Source organism: Desmodus rotundus, chromosome 9, assembly GCF_022682495.2.
Source record: "Desmodus rotundus isolate HL8 chromosome 9, HLdesRot8A.1, whole genome shotgun sequence".
Taxonomy (NCBI): Eukaryota; Metazoa; Chordata; class Mammalia; order Chiroptera; family Phyllostomidae; genus Desmodus; species Desmodus rotundus.
Window position 1 is genome coordinate 81,227,210 of NC_071395.1, and position 21,136 is coordinate 81,248,345.

The following is a 21,136-nucleotide window of genomic DNA, read 5'->3' on the forward strand; positions in this document are numbered from 1 at the left end:
GGTAGGTGCGTGTTTAACATAAGATTATGTCAAACCATTTTCCCAGGTGGTTTTTCCACTTTACGAAGGAACAAAGTTGAGAGAGCCAGTTGCTACACATTCTTGTCAATACTTGGCATTATCATAGTTTTTAATTTTAGCCATTCTAGTAGCCTACCACTGTACGTCATTGTAGGGTTTTGTTTTTCATCGATTAATTTAATTAACTTCAAAACTTATTGAGGCATAATTACATACAGTCAACTGTATATATTTGAAGACTATAATTTGGTGAGCTTTGTCAGTTGTACACACAGGGAAACCACCACCTCTATAATAAAGATACTCATTTATTTCCATTGCCCCTAAAAGATCCCTTACTCTCTTTTGCAGTCCATTCCTCCTCTGGTCTCAGCTTCAGGCAAACACCAGTCTCTTTTCTGTGTATTAATTTGCATTTTCTAGAGTTGTGTTTATGAAATTCTGTAGTGTATACTGTTTTGTATCTGGCTTCTTTCATTCAGCATGTTAATTTTGAGATTTATTCACGTTGTCAGTAGTGCACTGTTCTTATTTTTCCCGAGTACTATTCCCTTCTATGAGTGTTCTATTGTCTCTGCCACCTATTGCTGGGCTTTTGGGATGTTTCCAGTTTCAAACTACTGTGAGTAAAGTTGCTGTGAACATTCCTGTACACGTCTGCAAGGGTTTTGTGATGATTGTGTGAAATTTATAAGTTGATTTGGGGAAAATTGATATTTTAACAGTATTGACTCTTCTGATCCAAGAACATGGTATATATCTCCATTTAAGTTTTATTAATATTAAATGTAACCTGTAAGTATTTAGTGTTTTTTATGTTATTATAAATGGTACTTTATTTTCCAGTTGTTGATTTCTTTTTTTAAAAATATATTTATTGATTATGCTATTACAGTTGTCCCATTTCCCCCCCTTCACTCAACTCCATCCTGCCCACTCCCTCCCTCCCACATGCCCCCCCCTATAGTTCATGTCCATGGGCCATACTTATAAGTTCTTTGGCTTCTACATTTCCCACACTATTCTTACCCTCCCCCTGTCTATTTTCCACCTATCATTTATGCTATTTATTCTCTGTACCTTTCCCCCCTCACTCCCCCTCCCGCTCCCCTATTGATAACCCTCCATGTGATCTCCATTTCTGTGGTTCTGTTCCTGTTCTAGTTGTTTGCTTAGTTTGCTTTTGTTTTGGTTTTAGGTGTGGTTGTTAATAACTGTGAGTTTGCTGTCATTTTTACTGTTCATATTTTTTATCTTCTTTTTCTTAGATAAGTCCCTTTAACATTTCATATAATAAGGGCTTGGTGTGATGAACTCCTTTAACTTGACCTTATCTGAGAAGCACTTTATCTTCCCTTCCATCCTAAATGATAACTTTGCTGGATACAGTAATCTTGGATGTAGGCCCTTGCCTTTCATGACTTGGAATACTTCTTTCCAGCCCCTTCTTGCCTGTAAGGTCTCTTTTGAGAAATCAGCTGACAGTCTCATGGGAACTCCTTTGTAGGTAACTGCATCCTTTTCTCTTGCTGCTTCTAAGATTCTTTCCTTCAGTGTAATCTTACGTAATGTAATGATGATGTGCCTTGGTGTGTTCCTCCTTGGGTCCAGCTTTGGGACTCTCTGAGCTTCCTGGACTTCCTGGAAGTCTATTTCCTTTGCCAGACTGGGGAAGTTCTCCTTCATTATTTGTTCAAATAAGTTTTCAATTTTTTGTTCTTCCTCTTCTCCTTCTGACACCCCTATAATTCGGATGTTGGAACATTTCAAGATGTCCTGGAGGTTCCTAAGCCTCTCCTCATTTTTTTGAATTCTTGTTTCTTCATTCTTTTCTGGTTGGATGTTTGTTTCTTCCTTCTGGTCCATACCATTGATTTGAGTCCCAGTTTCCTTCGCATCACTATTGGTTCCCTGTACATTTTCCTTGGTTTCTCTTAGCATAGGCTTCATTTTTTCATCTGGTTTTCGACCAAATTCAACCAATTCTGTGAGCGTCTTGATAACCAGTGTTTTGAACTGTGCATCCGATAGGTTGGCTCTCTCTTCCTCGCTTAGTTGTATTTTTTCTAGAGCTTTGAAGTGTTCTGTCATTTGGGCCTTTTTTTTTTTTTTTTTTTGTCTTGGCGCATTTGTTACTTAAAGGGGAGGAGCCTTAGGTGTTCCCCGGGGCGGGGTAATGCTGGTCACTGAGCTGTGATGCTGTACGTGGGGGGAGGGGCCGAGAGGGAACAATGGCGCCCGCTCCACTCTCCACCGGATCTCAGTCTTTCACTCCACTACCCACAATCAAACTGGGCCCCTCTGGTGCTGGCTCCCGAGTGGGTGGGCTTGTGCACGCCCTAGGCCCCTGTGAGTCTCTCAAACGAACTCTCCCGTGAGGCTGGGAGTCTCTCCTGCTGCCGCCCCAACGGGTGTTTTCAATCAGAGGTTTGAGGCTTTATTTCCCTGAGCTGGAGCCCTGGGTTGCGCGGTCTACTTCACTCCCTGCCGTTTGTCCGGTTTATCTGTGCGCAAGTGTGGGCCGCAGTGTGCTACCCGCCGCTCTGCCTGCCCTGTTCTCCGCCACTCTGAGTCCGGCCCTCTCGGTTTATCTGCGCGAATGTGGGGCCGCAGGGTCTGCCAGTGGTCAGACTGCCTGCCCCGCTCGTCCCACACTCCGCCAGTCTCAGTCCTGCCACAGCAATGTGAGTCCTCTCCGCCCTGGCTGCCCCTCTCTGCCCCTCCTACCGGTCTGGATGAATGTTTCTTTTTTATCTACTTGGTGTTGAACTTCCTTGCCGTTCGATTTTCTGTCAGTTCTGGTTGTGCGAGGAGGCGCAGTGTGTCTACCTACGCCGCCATCTTGGTTCTCCCAGTTGTTGATTTCTCATACATAGAAATAATACTGATATATTTTTTTAAAGATTTTACTTATTTTATTTTTAGACAGAGGGGAAGAGAGGGAGAAAGAGAAAGAAAAAAACATCAGTGTGTGGTTGCCTCTCATGTGCCCCCCAACTGGGGACCTGGCCCACAACCCAGCCATGTGCCCTGACTGGGAATGGAACCGATGACCCTTTGCTTCACAGGCCAGCACTCAATCTGCTGAGCCACACCAGCCCGGGCTGGTATATTTTATATTAGCACCTTGTACCCTTCCCCTTACAGTTTATTTTCTGCTATAGGTACATATTATTGTAATTTAGCTACAAGTAGCTCACCCATCTTTTCCTCCTTCCCTCCTATTAACAGTAAAAAAAGGTTCACCTCCCCTTTTCTGAGAGTAATCCCTCCAATTTGGCTTTAGATCTCACCTTTCCCTCATTCTCTAAAAATAGAATTAGAAGTTTTTGTAGCCTCTTTTTAATTATCAACCCAAATTTCTATTTGTAAATAGTATTACAATTCTCCTTCTGTGGCAGGCTTGGGAGGGTGTATAAGCTGTGACACCCCCACCACACTCTTTCCCCCTCGGCCACTCCAGTGTCTGGTCCTCTTCCACCTCCTTACCTGCCTCCTCTGCAGTCAGGATTCCTATGATTAGCAGTATGAAGATAAGCAATAATAAGGGCACTAGTGTTCTTGCGATTATATTGGAAACAATGTTACATTAGAAGTCCTGGTATTAAGTTTTTTGAAATATGACACTGATTTTGTTTTCTGATTGTTACATGTATAAATGCATATTTTTTTTTAAAAGAAAAACAAAAAACAAGAAGGAAAAAACTCCCCACTCTAAAATAGCCTGTTAACATTTTGGTGGATATCCATCTTTTTTTTTTCTATATATACTTATTTAACTTCTTAACACTTAAGACTTGTTTTTATGATAAGCAAAAAAGAATTTGACTAGCTAACATCTTAACTGATTAAATCTTTTCAAATTAAATTAATTAAAAGGTATTTATTTTACAGATAGTTTATTTTTTTTAAGTTTTGATAAAACTTAGCTTTCTTTTTCACATCATTTTCTTAAAAGTCAAGATACCTCTGAAAGATCCCAGGATTGTGACGTGCAGCTGAAAGCAAAGCGTGACTTTCTAATGAGTGGCCTGCCAGATTTGTTGAAACGACAGATTGCAAAGAAATCTGCTGTATTAGATGTGTACAATGCAGTGAGCACCAGTTTCCAGAGAGTTGTTCATGTACAACAAAAAGATGATGGTAAGCTTGTTAATTGTTATTGAATATTTACTTTGAAAATGTCAGGAGTAATATGGAACTATGTAAGTTGGTTTAAGATGAGGCTAAGGTTTAAGTATAATTCTTATGTAGTGATTTTAGTGGGGATTTAAAGTCTCTTCCTGTGCCTTGGACCCATTTTACCGAGGATGGCGACAGTGGGGGGCGGGGGTGTGTGTGCAAAAAGCCAAAGGCAACCTCAGCCTTTATCCCTTATGCCAGGGGCAGCAGGACCACATGTGTGGAACCATAAGTGCATGTTGTTCCCCAGAGAAGCACTGTGATCTAAAAGGAAGGCAATTCCCTTCTGAAATTACAGCCTATGTGTGAGGACATCATTTTAAAGAATTTCTCACAGAAGTTCCAGTCCTGCCCTTTCCAAGCTACTGTTGAATGTTCTAGGGAAATCTGTTTGCCTACTTTCCAGAACAGCATTTGCCGTTTAGTACCATACCTATTTGGGGGAATATTTTCTGGAATAGGGAACAAGTAGCAGTGCTTCATTGCCCTAGTTCACCCTGTTCTCACGTGCACCATGCACAAGAGTGAGCTGTTTGCACAAGCCTCTGCTACAGTGATGTTAGTTTGCCTATAATCTAATTCTGTATGGATTCTCATGCTGTAGCAACCACAGTCTTACCTTACGTATGTGGTTTTTAATTGCTGGTAATATACAAAGCCTTATATCTTTGTTTTTTCATTGTTTCTACCTAAAGTTATTTTTGTCAGCACAAAAACAATTTATTTTTTCCTCAACCGGCTTTGTGGTTTGGTTTAGTGCACTCCTATTGTGAAATGTGCACTATGTTCTTTTCTCTTTCGTTTCCTTTTGGGTTTCTGACCTTGGTACTTTTTGAATTTCGTTCAGTGTCTCATGTGTATGGAAAACTTCCCAATCTGTAATAATATTCTACTTTTCCCTTTTCCGCAACACTGCTGCTGGCCATTCAGTTGATAAAGCCTTTCCTTGTTACTTTTTCCTAGTTCAGCTTTATATAACATTTCCTTATAGTATGTTCAGCTATAGAAGTTAATTATGTTTGTTTTCCCCTGCTTTTGACAAAGCCACTCTCAGAAGCATGTTACTGTAAAAGTTAGTGTCTATTTGTAGATGAACAGATGAGGCTGGCACCGAGAGTGCCTCTCTCTTAGAGCCTTAAGAGTTAGCGAACACTTACTGTCACCTGGCATACTGCCCAGCACTTGTATGCAGTGTGGTTTAATCCCCTTCACAACTCTAGGAGGTTGTCACGCCTACTTTATACCTGAAGAAACTAAGGTTTAGGATCTTGCCCACACTCACCTAGCTAAGTAAGTGGCAGAGTCTGGATTTGAATCCAGGTCTGACTTCAAAGTTTAAACTTTAAACCAGGATGTTAACTGACCCTGAAATTTTTACTGTGAGGTAGCAAGATTGATTTAAAAAGAGAAGAAAATTTGCAGATATTTGCTTATTTTTAACAGTTGGGAGAGAAGACTAGATAATTTTATTAATGGTATGTTCCTGGAGGTGAGGATTTTGTTCCTTATGTTCTCAACTGATACTTTTTGATACTTTTGTGTTAACTATGTAGTTGCGGGAAGTCTTCTCATGTTTATACACTTGACATTTGATAAATGGATAATGTGTGAGTGAAGGTAGTTAAAACAATTTTTCTATCTTTCTTCAGAGTGCCATTTGTGGCATTTGAAACCACCCACTTGTCCTCTTTTAACTAAACTTAAACAACTGGATACTAAAGTAGAGGTGGAAGATCTCTCAAAATGTGTTATTGCCCTTGGTGAATTTTCAACACTGAATTCAAATTTGAAAAGTAATAATTCTGCTGTTGCGGTAAGTATTAGAGAGCTCATCCATTGTGTGGTGTTTCCTTCACATCTTTTAGAAGAAAAAAAAATTGGATATCTACTATTGTAGCCTAAAGTTCATTTTTTCCTAGAGTTCAATTTTAAAAAATAAATCACAGCTGATGTGCATATCTCTTTTAAATATTTCTAGAGCTATAAAAACGTTTTAAGAATTGATAGCCAGTTTCAAAAGATTACATTATATAATACATTTAGATACTTTATAAGTCAGCATTGTAGCCTAGTAAAAATGTGAAGTACAATTAGTTAAAACAGAACAGTAGAACTATGAACTAAGTCCTCCAAAAGCTATGCAAATGCAGTTTTTGCCCTCAAGGTTACGTTTAGTAACATTGCCATCAAGGTTACATTTTGTGACAAAAGCTAATATTGACTTATTATAGACAAAGTAGTTGGTAGCATTGTGCTTACTGTTAATAGATGATGCGGGTCAGTTATTGAGTAGTTTGTTCTTTATTTCAGTTTATGGGAAGAAGGAAAGACTTTACTGAAGAAGTAAGAAATCTTTTGTTGGAGGAAATTAGGTGGTCAAATCCTGAGTTTTCTTTGAGGAAATATTTTCCTTTGCTTCTAAAAAAACGAACTGAGCACCAAGTACTCTCTGAATGTCATTGTAAACAAGGTTAGTGATAATTATTAGTTTTTATGTTAACATTTTTCTTTTGAAAGCACTGAGAGTTAGCCGTTGACTCTTGGAAGTGGTCGTAATGAAGAGAACATTGCTTATGGTTGGCACAGAGAATTTGTTCAACTGAAGCAAAGCATCTCGTGCCATGCATTGTTAGCCCCTACCAGCTTCTAGGGACGCCAACCCTAAGACAGCTATTAATTATTCACTTAAGAAAAGCCTTAAATGAGGAAATTTGAACTTACATAGTTTGTACAAAGGCAATCTAAATAACAAGATATTCAGCTTGCTTTCAGTATGCCACATTTGATTCTTGCCTTTCATTTTATAGTAAGACAGTTGGATATTTTGAAGTAATATTACTAAGATTATTGGGTATTAAATTTTTTTTGATTAGTAAGCACATGCATTTCTTTATTCCCCAAATAGAAATCGTACAGCTAGAGCCCATTGTCAATCTAAAAGAAACCAAAAGGAAACGAGTGGAAACTGAAAACCATAAGTCAAAAAGAAAGAAGCCAAATGAGTATTCAGAAAATCCAAAAACGACAAATGGGAAACCAAAAGAACTTGACAAAAGAAACAATTCCATTGGGATAAAGCTAAATTCTCCCAAAGGTCGATGTTCTAAAACATGCAGGAAGAATCAGACTGCTTTGAAAACCACGTGTAAAGTGGAAACGGAAGCAGTAGGAGATTCTGATGTTCTGATAATAGACGATGACAAAGTATCTATGTCAGAAACATCTTCTATTCCTGGTAAGTTAATTTTTCTCCCTCTGTTCCTAGATTTCTTGTTGTTGTTGTTGTTGTTTTATCTGTTACTTCCCCTCTCTTTTAATACGTGCTCATTGCAAGTTTAAACTGTATATGTATAAAATAAGAAGTGGAAGTCTCACTGATTAGTCTTCTATATAACCAGATTAACAGATTGGTGTTTGGTTTTTGATTTTTCTGTGCTTCTGTAAATACATAGGCTTTTTTAAAAGCCCGGGATCGCCCTGGCCAGTGTGGCTCAGTTGGTTGCAGTGTCATCCTGTAAACCGAAAGGTTAAGGGTTCAATCCGCAGTCAGGGCACATACTTACGTTGTGGGCTTGATCCCTGGTTGGGGTGCATATGGAAGGTGGCCGATTGATGTTTCTCACATGGATGTGTCTTCTAGCCTGCAAAGTTTCTTGTGAGAAATCAGCTGACAGTCTTATGGGAATTCCCCTGTGGTAACTGTCTCCTTTTTTCTGCTGCTTTTAAGATTCTCTCCTTATCTTTAACCTTTGGCCTTTTAATTATGATGTGTCTCAGAGTGGGCCTCTTTGGGTTCAACTTGTTTGGGACTCTCTGTGCTTCCTGGACTTGCATGTATATATATCCTTAAACAAATTAGGAAAGATTTCTTTCACAATTTTTTGAATAGATTTCCAATTTCTTGCTCTTTCTCTTCTTCTAGCACCCCGTGATACAGATGTTGCATTTCTTGAAGTTGTTCCAGAGGCTGCTTATACTGTCCTCATTTTTTTTCTTCTTGATGTTCTGATTGGTTGTTCTTTTCTTCCTTATGTTCCAAATCAGTGATTCGATTCTTGACTTCATTTTACTGTAGTTTCCCTGTAAATTGTTCTTTATTTCAATTATTGTATCCTTCATTTCTGACTGGATCTTTCTTATGCTGCTGAGGTCCTTACTAAGTTCCTTGGGCATCCTCATAACCAGTGTTTTGAACTCTGCATCTGTCAAATTGCTTATCTCCATTTTGTTTAGCTCTTTTTCTAGAGATTTGATCTGTTCTTTCATTTGGGCCCTGTTTCTTTGTCTCCTTGTTTTGTCAACCTCCCCGTGTGTATTCCTATGTATTAGGTAGAGCTGCTCTGACTCCGTGTCTTGGTAGTGTGGCTTAATGTAGTAGGTGTCGTGTAGGGTCTGGTGGCACAGCCTCCCCTATCATGCAAGCTGGGTACTTGACGTGCACCCTTTGTGTGAGCTGAGTACACCCTCCTCTTGTAGTTGGCCCTTGGTTGCTGTTGGCAGGTCAATGGGAGGGATTGACCCAGGCCTGTCACTGCAAGGACTGGTTGTGACCACTGACCACCAACCTCCACCCTCTGTGGAGGGTCAGCCGTGCAGGGTCAGGGCAGTAGTGTTCCCACGTGGTCTGTAGCTATACATTTCATTTTGTTAAGTTTTTTTATTGCTTTGGGAGAGATAGGAAGGGGGAGAGAGAGAGAGACATCAGTGAGAGAGAGGCAGGGAGAGAGAGAAACATCAATGTGAGAGAGAAGCTTCGATTGGTCGTCTCTGCGTGTGAACCGGGAAGCACAGGTGCTGAGCCTGGGGATGGAGCCCACACCTGCGTATGTGCCCTTTCTGAGAATCGGAACTCCAATCTTTTGGTTATGGGGCAACTTGCCAATCAGCTGAGCCCCACCGGCCAGGGCAGTATAGTAAAAATTATTTTTCCTTCTTGAATTATTATTAAAAATTTCAGTGTGTACTTTTAAATCTTACTGTCACGAAACTTGATGGTGGTTTTTGAGGGGGCAATTTGATGTGAAGAATTTTCAGTAAAATATTAAGTTCTGAAATTCTCTTTTTGGCATCTTGTAAATATAAGTACAGTATTTGTACAAATATTTATTGTTACATGAAACTAATGTAAATATTTAAGAATATTTGTTTATGTCAGGAACAAATATTTAATATGTATTTTTTGCTTTAGATTCTGGAACTGAAGACATGCTTTGGACAGAAAAGTATCAACCTCAGAACTCCAGCGAACTCATAGGCAATGAGCTAGCTATAAAAAAGTTGCATAGGTTGGTAAAATTGAGAAATAGTTTATGAATCTAGTTTTTAAAAATTTTATTCTAAAATCTAAAAGTTATAAAGTAATACATTATATGGTAAAATCTTAAAAGAAAAAAGTACTGAAGAATTTTAAGTAAATATACTTCTCTTTGTCCTAGAGATAAACCACTATTAAAGGTTTCTTGTAAAATCGTTCAGAAAATATTTTATGCATAAATTAGTTTCTTCTTTCCTAACAAATGGGGTCATATTATTACTAATTCAAGTCCATAATCTCTTTGTCTACAATTTTCACATCCAAAAATTTCTGAAAACTGAAAGTATATTAACTTTATTACATAAAGTTTATTGTGATCTTTATTGATCTTGCTTATAGGCATTCATACATTTTTAAAAATAGAGATACTAAGTGATTATGGATGTATTGTCACAGACCTCTTTAGGGCTATTACGTAAGTATATGTACCAAATTACCATCCTAATATCTTAAAAATTCTGAATTCTAAAACCCATCTGGCCCAAAGGATTTCATGCAAGGAATTGCAACCCATAATAATAGTTAATACCTTGAGCTTGGCACTGTTCTAAGTACTTGCATTGTTTTCAGCTCGTTTAGTCCTTAGAACAATAGTGTAAGTACTGTTGTCCTTATGTCACAGATAAGGAATGAGGCCTAGAGAGGTTGAGTATTTAAGGTCACACAGCTAGAAAGGGATGGAGCTAGAATTTAAACTCAGGTGGTCTAGCTCCAGACTAGAAGTTAACCTTTCTTATACTTAGCATTGTAAGTTAGACATCTTCCATGTTATCACACAGTCTACCTAAATTCTCTCTAGTTGCTGGGTATTGGTTTCGTATATGGGTATACTTTTCCTTGATTGTTGTACTGTTAGGTTTTTCCTTTTGGAGGTTAATGTAAACCATGTTGCAGCAAATATCCTTGTACATATAGTCCTTCTCCATTCTGTGAATCACTTTATTAACACACATTTTCTTATGACAGTTGGTTGAAAGACTGGAAAAGAAGAGCTGAATTGGAAGAAAGACAAAATTTGAAGGGAAAAAGAGATGAGAAACAAGGTATTTTGAGTCATTTTTTCCCGTTTCAATGAAAAGTTGTAGAATTATATTTGCTAAAAACTTCTGTAAAATGCCTTATTCATATTTTATATTCAGTGTCCTAGTTTTTGCACATTAAATTTTTAGCATTTATGGGTTTGGCGAGGTGGAATTGCTGCTTAAGCAATTATCATTTTATATGCATTTGAATAATTTTTCAGATCTGTCGGATAGAATTGACTTTAAAGGCAGTTCGGATGAAGAAGAGAATCGTCTCTGTAATACTGTCCTTATCACAGGGCCAACGGGCGTGGGAAAAACTGCTGCAGTATATGCTTGTGCTCAGGAGCTCGGGTTCAAGGTTAGTCATAGCTACAGTGGAACAGTGTTAATGTAGTAATTACCCTTGAATTAAAAGAGAATATAAACCATTCTGCCTTTTTAAATATATTTTTTCTGTAGATATTTGAAGTAAACGCTTCTTCTCAGCGCAGTGGAAGACAAATTCTATCTCAACTAAAGGAAGCTACTCAGTCCCATCAAGTAGACAAGCAAGGTGTAAATGCACAAAAACCTTGTTTTTTTAATAGCTACAACATAGGCAAGTCACCAAGTAAGTAAATTATTTGGTCATACCCTTTTGAAAACATGAAATCTAAGGGGAAAAATTTAATAATTAGCATTTTCAAATTTATTTTTATTTTTTAGAACCCTACTCCCCCGCCACTCCCACCCATGACTTTTTTTTAATCCTCAGTAAAAACATAAAAAGGTATGTTTTTATTGATTTCAGAGAGAGAGGAAAGGGGAGAGAGAGAAACATCAGTTGTTTGCCCCCCATACATTCCCCAACCAGGGACTGAACCACAACCTAGGTATGTGCCCTGCCTTGGAATCGAACCTGCAGCCTGTTGTTGCATGGGATGACGCTCCACCCAACACAGCAATCTGGCCAGGGCCCGCCCAAGCTAGCTATTTATTTATTCATTCATTCATTCATTATTTTAAAAAAGATTTTATTTATTCATTCATTTATTTATTTATTTTTAGAGAGAGTGGAAGGGAGGGAGAAACAGTGAGATAAACATCAATGTGTGGTTTCCTCTCATGTGCCCCCTACTGGGGACCTGGCCTGCAACCCAGGCATGTGCCCTGACTGGGAATCGAACCAGCGACCTTTTGGTTTGCAGGCTGTAAACAATCCACGGGGCCACACCAGCCAGGCCATAAATTTTTTTTTTGTAATTGATTTTAGAGAGAGAGGAAGGGGGAGGGATGGATGGAGAGAGGGAGGAAGGAAGAGAGAAACATCAGTTTGTTGTTCCACTCATCCATGCATTCCTTGGTTGATTCTTCCATTTGTACTGACCAGGGATTGAACTGGCAACCTAGAAAATGCTCTAACCCACTGAGCTACCCAGTCACGTCCCTTTTTAATTTTTAACTGGGCTGTTCTAAAGCCAGTCTCAAGACTGTTGTATACTTTTAATCCTAAAATTTACTTTAATAGGTATCTCTAACTGATAAGGACTGATAAGCATAACCCAAATTTGATAAGTAGACCTAATAAGATTAACTATATACCTTAATTTGATCTAATATATAGTTTAGTTTTCTGTTTTTTCAAATGGTTCAAATCAGAATCCAAATGTGGCCCTACATCTTACATTTGATTACTGTCTCTTAAGTTTTTTTAATCTCTGTGACAATCTTTTACCCTTTTCATATAATCTAGTTCAAGAGAATGGGTCATTTGTCATAAAATTTCTCACATTCTGGATTTGGCTGATTGTATCTTCATGGTATTAACATAGTTCTCTTCCTGTATTTCTTGTAAACTGGCAGTTCGATCTGTTCCTCACTAGGTTCAGGTTTCATTTTGTGGTAGCATACATATAGATGGGTCTTGTGTACTTCCTATAACATCACAGCAGGAGATACACAATGGCTGGTTATCCCACTTTTAGTGATACTAAAATTGACTGACAAGCCCTGGCCGGGTGGCTCAGTTGGTTGGAGTACTGTTCTGTGCACCAAAATTGTTGCAGGTTCGATTCCTGGTCAGGGGTGTGTGTATGTAGGGGTGGCTGATCGATGTTTCTCTTTCCTCTCTTCTTTTCTTTCTATCTCTCTCTCTCTCCCTCTCCCCCTCCCGTCCCCTGCTTTCTATTCCTCTCCCATCTCTCTCCTCTGCCTTCTCTCTCTCAAATCAATAAACATATCCGCAGGCAAAGATAATTGATTGATGATTTGCTTTCAATCTAATCCATCCATTATAAAGTTCCCACATCACTCTCTTACCTGATGGTATTTTGTAGCCATTAATGATCTTTGTCTACTAGACTCAGTATTTCATTAAGGGTTAAATAATGGTGGTTTTGTCATTCACTCAGTGTGTCTCAATTTATTAGTTAGAATTCTAAGAAGCACTATTTCTCATCCACTATTTGGATACTTTGAAATAGTGTGTACAGGAAATGTATGAGAAGTGCTTCATTCTTTCCTTTCACTTCCCAGGTTAGAGTACTGGTCCCTAGTAATCTCTGAAGGTGACCAACGAGCTTTTGTATAGTTTTTTGGGGATATTACTATGAACTCAGGGATTTGTATGCATTTACTGTGTATTAGTTTTTTGTGTTCATTATTCTTTGCTGCTTTTAAGATTTTCTCTATTACTAGTTTTAAGCAATTATGATATGCATTGGCCTAGTTTTCTTCCTGTTTCATGTGCTTGGGAGTTTGCTGGGCTTCTTGGTACATTTATATATTGTAATAATGGTTGCCATTGTATCAATAATTTGCACCTCTATCATACTAAATAATTATTTTTTTAGTGGTTGGAATAATTAATTATAGCTCTAAGGAAGTTTGACGATTGTAATACATTATCATTGTATATATTCAATATATTATGCATTAGATCTCCAGGATTTATTTACTACTCATTGCAGGTTTATACCTTGAAGCATCTGTCCTATTTCCCTACCTCTGTCTCCTTGTAAACCATCATTTTACTCTCTGTTTTATGAATTCGGCTCTTTTAGATTCCTCATATAAGTGACATCACGTAGTGCTTGTTTTGCTGTGACTTCTCATTTAGCACAATGCACTCAAGGTCCACGCATGCTGTCATTAGTGACAGGATGTGCTTTCTCATGGTTGAGTAATATTCCATTGTGTGTGTATCGGATCTGTACCCATTCATCCTTTTATGGGCAGTTAGGTTGCTTCCATATCTTAGCTATCGTGAATGGTATTGCAATAAATATGAGAGTGCGTATATCTTTTTGATACCCTATTTTTGTTTTCTTTGGACATATACCCAGAAGTGGTATTGCTGGATCTTATGGTGCTTTAATTTTTTTTTTTAAGATTTTCTTTTTGGAGAAGGGTCTATTCAAATGTGATTATGAGTATCTTAAAGTAAAAATTGGAATGTATTTTCTAAAAACAATCTGGATTGATGCCAGTCCATGATCAAGCAATCCATGGTCTATGACAAAAGTAGAAAAACAAAGACAAACTAGTGAGTTTTTTAATATATAAATTGAAATCTGCGCAATATAAAGAAATGCTTTTTATTTTAAGATTATACATTTCAGCCCTGGCTGGTGTGGCTCAGTAGATTGAGTGCCAGCTGCAAACCAAACAGTCACTGTGGTTCAGTTCCTAGTCAGGGCACGTGTCTGGGTTGCAGGCCAGGTCCCCAGTAGGGAATGCATGAGAGACAACCACACATTGGTGTTTCTCTCCCTCTCTTCCTCCCTCCTTTCCCTTCTCTCTAAAAATAAATAAATAAAATCTTTAAAAGTAGTACAAATAAAAATTATGCATTTCTTACCCTGTCATGTTAAAATGTCCTATTTTTATGAAATAATGTCTGATAATTTTTTCAAACTCAAAGTTTTTGAACACCTGTAATATGTAAGAGATATGATAAGATCTGTGGAGATGGGGGTTGAAAAAAGAATAGGACACAGTCATGGAAGTGTGCCCATGTGATGGCACGTGAAGAAGATTCCGCTGCAAGGCCATATGATAGTAAATAGGACATGTAAGGACTGAATCAGGGCACTTACATGGAAGAAAAGTACGTGTTCTCGAAAAAAGACCTGGGACCTTAAGCTTCTGGAGGGGGAAGGAATACCCATTTATTTTTAAACTTTGTATCCATTCTTCATAGCATCTCTAGAAAAACATGGTCTGTATTTGCAATATCATTTTATTACAGTGTTAAGCAGAAGTTGGCCAACAAAATTCTGTAATGTCCTCAGTATGTACTGTTAACACTTTTTCTCCAGGCTTTTCTGAGCTCACATAGATGTAAAGAAAGAGAATGGAGGGATTAGGAATATTATTTGCTTCAAGAATGTGTATTTCTTTGAAAAAGAGTGTCTTTTCCAAATAACTGATTTCACCTTCTCTACTGATAGACTAACAATACAGTAATATTTGACTATTGAATATTTGAATGTAAAATAAAAGTTTCTACATCTTTGATTTATAACTGGTAAGAATGGAAATATAAACTGTGGATAACTCCATTTTTGCTCTCTATTTAATTTTTAGAATATTTTTAAGTGTAATTTGTTTTTGGCAGAAAAATTAAATTCCCCTAAGAAAGTTATTACATCACCAAGGAAGCTTCCTCCACCATCACCACAAAGTAGCAGACCAAAGCGAGCACTTCCACCCAAAACTTTGGCAAATTATTTTAAAGTGTCTTCCAAGACAAAAAATAATGAAGAAATAGGAGAACTTCTGGAAAATAATAAAGGTAAGACATTAAATTGACAAAGTAATTCTAATATTTTTAATACTAATGACCCTGATACATAAAAATAGGATCTTATTTCATGAATTCCTATTGCTATTTATTAAACTTCAGCTATGCTGAAGGTCTTTTCACAAAGGAGTTTTGGTATTTTGTTTCAGTTTTGCTAGAGGATTTCAAACTTATTGAGAATAAGCTCAAATAAGTTTGAGCTTATTCTGTGGAAATATCCAGTGTTTTATTAGAAGTTAATTTTATATAAAATATTAATATTTTATTTATGCAGGAATCAAAAATTTTTTTGAACAGAAACAAAGTATTCAGACTAAATCTACAAACACAACTAATTCAAATGTGAAAGACTATGGAGCCGAGGAACCCAACAGGAAAAATGCAACGTGTCTCATTCTTTTTGAGGAGGTAGGCTCATGGAGGTACACATTCCTGATAGCTCATAATGAAAACTTATTCTGAAGATTGCTGTATGTGTTACCATAAATTACTGTAAGGTAACCAAGGAAGTCAGGAATACTTACTTGGATCTATTTGAAATTAAAGCAAGTGAAACTCAGCCATAGAAGAATTTTTCATAAAGATGGTAAATGATACCCAGGGTTATTAATTTTTTTCAATATGAGTCATACTTACTCAGTGATAGGTGACTGCATTTCTTTGGTTTTAATGTTTGATAATTTTTTTACTGTTTCAATGTTGTAAGACGTAAGATTTTAGCATGGGTTGAGTTCATACCATTCATAAATTCATACATTTTGTCTCTGACAGACATATAATATATCTACTAAGTATACATAATGGCTATTCAGTAAGTGCATTGTTACTGAGTACATTTATATTTTAACAAATAATTCTTAGGTTGATGTCATTTTTGAAGAAGATGCCGGCTTTTTGAATGCAATCAAAACATTCATGGCGACAACTAAAAGACCTGTAATCCTTACTACCAGTGGTAGGTAACTGGCTTTACAGCTAACTACTTTCGCTGAAAACATTTCAGAGAAGCTTCTGCTTTTAGTTAGAAATGTTCCTTCGATAGTCTGCTAGTAAATTAAATCCTTTTTCCTAAAATGAGGAGGGCCCTAGATCATTTTTTAAACTAAGAATTATTCAGATTTACCGTTGATTGGCAGCCTCGGGCAATTATAAAGTTAACATAATACCTTGCACCCCAACCAGTGTGTATCGGTTAGGCGTCACTCTCCAAAGTGGAAGGTCACTAGTTTGATTCTGCTCAGGGCATACTCCTGGGTTGCATGTTCAGTCCTTGGTTGGGGCGCATACAAGAGGCAACCAAACGATGTTTCTCTCCCTCTCTTTCTCTCTTCCCTTCCTCTTTTTCTAAAAATAAATAAATAAAATCTTTAAATATGTATATATAAAATACCTTGCAAATAGTGTTGACTTGAAAAATGGGTGCTACTCTGAATCACTTTGTTGAGTGTTGGATATTTAGGTGTCTGACAATAGCCTAGAATATAGGTATAAGGATATGAACTAGCGAGTGAAGAGGTTTTGGAAGGGAAAATAAAAGATTCTTCTCTTGGCTCTTCCTCATACTATAATTAGATCACCATGCCTTATTTATTGGTCAAGATGTTTTATGGAACCCAGCCTGTCTGCAGTTCCTTAATACTGAATTTAGCCATTCCTCAATCCCTGATAATGCCTCCCTGATTATATGGCTTTTCGCAGATTTTAGCTAAAGTAAGCCGTCATCAGATGGACAAAATCAGTCCACCTTCCTAATAATTAGCATTCAAAGCTAAATTTAATAACTTACAATATATTATATATAATACAGTATATTGTAATATTGTTTCCTAGCCCTGGTTGCGTGGCTTGGTTGCAGGTTCAGTTCCCAGTCAGGGCACAGACTTTGGTTGCCTGTTCTATCCATGTTGGGATGTGTATGTGGTTAGGCAGCCTATCAATGTTTCTCCCTCACATCGATGTTTCTCTCTCCCTCTTTCTCTGTCTGTCTGTCTGTCTCTCTCTTTCCCCCAGTCCCCTCTCCCTTCCTATCTCTTTAAAATCAATAAAACATAAACTCTAGTGAGGATTTAAAAAATTTTTTAATTATTCTTTAATATTTTTCACTGCAAATATTTAGTATAATATTTCTGGTATGGATTTCTTTAGGAAAATATGTCTGTGTTAGACTCCACTTACAAATTAATGGCCCATTAGGCAATTAGTGATTGTAATATAAAAATACTGATAGAGCGCACTGGCTGGGTAGCTCAGTTGGTTGGAGTGTTGTCCCTAAACTCCACAGTTGTGGGTTCATTCCCTGGTCAGGGCATGTATGAGAAGCAACTAAGGAATGCATACATAAGTGGAACAACAAATCAATATTTCTTTTTTCTCTCTCCCCCGCCCTCTCTCTAAAAATCAATTTAAAAAAAGAATTTGTTTTTAAAATTTAATTTAAACAATTAAAATACTGATAAAAATCATAGTAATCACAAATTAAATGGTTTACTTAAAAGATCATAGCTGCTTTAGGTCAAGATAGAAATTCCATTTTTATTGTATAGTTTGCATGATAGTTTGTTTTATTACTGATGAAATACAGAATGTTTTTATAGAAAAAGTATAATTAGGAAAAGTGATTTATTGGTCATCATGTGTTAAAAAATTTTTTTCTATAGATCCGACATTTAGTTTAATGTTTGACGGCTGCTTTGAAGAAATTAATTTCAATACTCCTCCAGTGGTAAGTTTTGGATTTTGATAATCATAAATTATGTATCACAGTTATATAAAAACCTGGTTTACTCTGATGGTTATAATTTTAAAAGGTGGTCGCTAAGTATATGTTAAACTTTTTTGAGTTTTAGGAAACTTCTGGTTATTATATTTATATTTTATTTAAAAATAATTACCAACATTCAACTATTCAAATTTTTACTAGATTCTAATATTCATTAAGTTTTTTATAGTAAGAGTGCTTTATTGAGGTTAAATTTACGTAGTTAAAATGCCCTTAAGTATACAATTTGGTAAGTAGTAACATGTAAACCTTCATGTAACCATCACCCAGATCAAAATATAGAACATTTCCATCGCATCCAAAAGTTCCCATGAGCCCTTTTTTACGGATTTGTTACGGATTTTTGTGTCTACATTCATGAAGTATTTTGCTGTGTAGTTTTCAGGCTACATGAGATGGATTGGGACATATTTTTTGTATTTTTCTTGTTATGCATGTTTAACATTTCATAGTGTATTTAGCATTAATATTGTACTAATTTACAGAGAATTTAAACACCCTGCAAAAGTATAAGTTGATTTACCATCCTTCTTTTACGATTTAATTTTCAAGTGCTTTACATTTATATACATTATAAATTCCCAAATAAAATTCTTGGTTTTATTGTTTTAGCCAGTCATATGTGTAATTTAAAGAAATCACAGGGGTAAAAAGTCAACTTTTACATTTACCCATACACTGTAATTTCTGGTGTTCTTCATGCCTTCCCGAAGACCCAGGTTTTCTTTAGTTTTCTCTTCAGATTTAAGCACTTTATCAGCAACTCTTTTAGAGCAGCTCTGTTGGCATTAGATTATATTAGGTTTCATTTAGCTGAAAATGTCTTTATTTTTAACTCATTCTCAAAGGATATTTTCCCTAGATTTAGAAATCTGGGTTCTTCATTTTTCCATGAGTCCTTGAAAGGTGTCATTCCATTATCTTCTGTCATCGTTGTTTCTGGTTATAAGTCAGAAATGTATTCTTTCTTTTTTTTTCAGGGGACTTGGTGGCTTATATGTAATGTCATTTTTTTTTTTTGTGGATGCCTTTAACTTTACTTTTCATATTACCTGTTATGTATCTACATTTTATTTTTTCATATTTTTTCTGCTTGTGGTTCTTAGATATCAATAATCCTTAAATATATGTTGTTTCTCCTACTAGGACATTTAGACTTATTTTTTCAAATTTATTTTATGCCCATTTTGACTCTTTTTTCATCCCGGGAATTTAATTACAGGTATTAGACATTTTACATCTTCTCACACATCACTGAGGCATTCTCTTATCCTCTCCCTAGCTTTCTGATTGCACTTCTGATTTGATCATTTGTATTTTTGTATTGATTTATGTTCAAGTTTATAGATACCTTTTTCCCTGCCACTTCCATTCTTCCATGAGGCCCATCCAGTGAAATTTTTCTTCTGATGTTGTGATTTTTGGTTTTATAATTCCTGTTTGCTTCTTCTTTATAGTTTCTGTTTTTCTCTGAGATTTCCTATTTGTTTGTTCTTTATGACCATGTTTTCCTTCACATAGTTTTACTAGCTGTTTTGTTTAAAATTTTTTTTTATTCATTGCTTTTAGATAAAAAGAGGAAGGTGGGGGAGAAGAGAGAGACATCAATTTGTTGTTTGACTTATTTATGCATTCATTGTTAGTCCTTGTATGTGCTCTGACTGGGGGTTGAACCCTCAGACTTGATGTGTAGGGGGGGGGTGCTCTAACCAACTGAGCTGTCCGCCCAGGGCTACTGGCTGTCTTAAAAGGGGGTGAGGGATTCACCAGGGCCATTTCTTTTCTCCAAGTGTTGATTTCTCTTTGGTTTTCCTCTGCCTTTGATTACTCTCTAGTGCCTTCCGGTAGTAGGGTTTTTTGAGTTGATTATAGAGTTTATAGTTATTATCAATAATAGGGTTTGTCTGATAGTAGGTACTCCCCTTGATACTGAAAGCAGAATTCTATGTTTGTGGGAAGCAAAAGTCCCAGAAGTGTCTGGGCATAATGTGTATGTATATACTAAAGCCAAAGGTTTCCTAGCAGAACATTTTTTAATTGTCTTATTTACTATAAAGTAAAAATGCTAGTAGTCTTATAAAATCTGTGAAATGTAAATAGTTTTATTTGTTTTAGCTTTTCAAGGCAAAAAGCTTTCCATAAACAATGATGGGAAAATAATTGTATATGTTTTGCTGTTTTACATAAAATATTAAAACAATATTAATGTAACACTAAATGAAAAATTTTACTTACTCCATTTACCCCCAACAAATCACTCGTTTTTCAATTTTTTTGCTTCTATTTCTTGTTTACCTACTCATATGCTTTTATTACTGCACTGATACAATTCTCCAACTCTGGTTTTAAAAATTATATAATAACCTTTTCAGTATTATATAGTATTTATAGTGATAGTTTTAATGGTTGCAAAATATTCCGTCAAGGTGTACCATTATTTAATCCTAAGGGATATTCTCAAGGTTTAATAAAATAGTCTCCAGGGTTCAGATTAGAGAATCTCCATAAAAGTTGCCTTGCTCTTTTAGAGATATACAATTAATAAAATAAGTATGTTGCTTTTAATATTTTTCTTTATATTTTTGCAGTTCAGTTTCATTCTCAGGGAATGCTTAAGATGTGAATTTTAGCAAAATTGTTTATACATGTATTATTGGTGTATTTCTGTTAACTCTGCAGTTGACCGTGTCCCTCTCCCTCTCTTCTCAGCTGAATGCTGCCAGCTACCTTCAGATGGTCTGCTTAACTGAGAACGTTAGAACTGACGTGAAAGACGTCGTAACATTGTTAACCGCAAATACGTGTGATATTAGGAAAAGTATCCTTTACTTACAATTTTGGATTAAAAGTGGAGGTGGATTTTTAGAAGAAAGACCATTATCCCTTTGTCGTAAGTTGATCTGTTATAACGGATTTTTCTGTAATGGGACCCTATACTAAAATGTATGCTATATCAAAATATTTAAAAGATTATGAAAATTTTTGAGCATCCAGGTATCATATCACATTAATCTTAAAAATAAACATACATA

General features: G+C 36.5%; 1 protein-coding gene across 2 annotated transcripts in view; it reads left to right on the forward strand.

Annotated features, from left to right (window-relative positions):
• ATAD5 (ATPase family AAA domain containing 5) overlaps positions 1-21,136 on the forward strand; it is a 41,738-nt gene that overhangs the window by 15,118 nt on the left and 5,484 nt on the right. For both annotated transcript variants that reach the window (XM_045199145.3, XM_045199146.3), the window contains 13 exons: positions 3,980-4,164; positions 5,853-6,016; positions 6,514-6,673; positions 7,109-7,438; positions 9,392-9,488; positions 10,484-10,560; positions 10,761-10,900; positions 11,002-11,152; positions 15,140-15,316; positions 15,600-15,733; positions 16,187-16,280; positions 17,983-18,047; positions 20,814-20,994. In XM_045199145.3, coding sequence (XP_045055080.2) covers positions 3,980-4,164; positions 5,853-6,016; positions 6,514-6,673; positions 7,109-7,438; positions 9,392-9,488; positions 10,484-10,560; positions 10,761-10,900; positions 11,002-11,152; positions 15,140-15,316; positions 15,600-15,733; positions 16,187-16,280; positions 17,983-18,047; positions 20,814-20,994 — 1,955 coding nt within the window. The remainder of the gene's footprint in view (positions 1-3,979; positions 4,165-5,852; positions 6,017-6,513; positions 6,674-7,108; positions 7,439-9,391; positions 9,489-10,483; positions 10,561-10,760; positions 10,901-11,001; positions 11,153-15,139; positions 15,317-15,599; positions 15,734-16,186; positions 16,281-17,982; positions 18,048-20,813; positions 20,995-21,136) is intronic.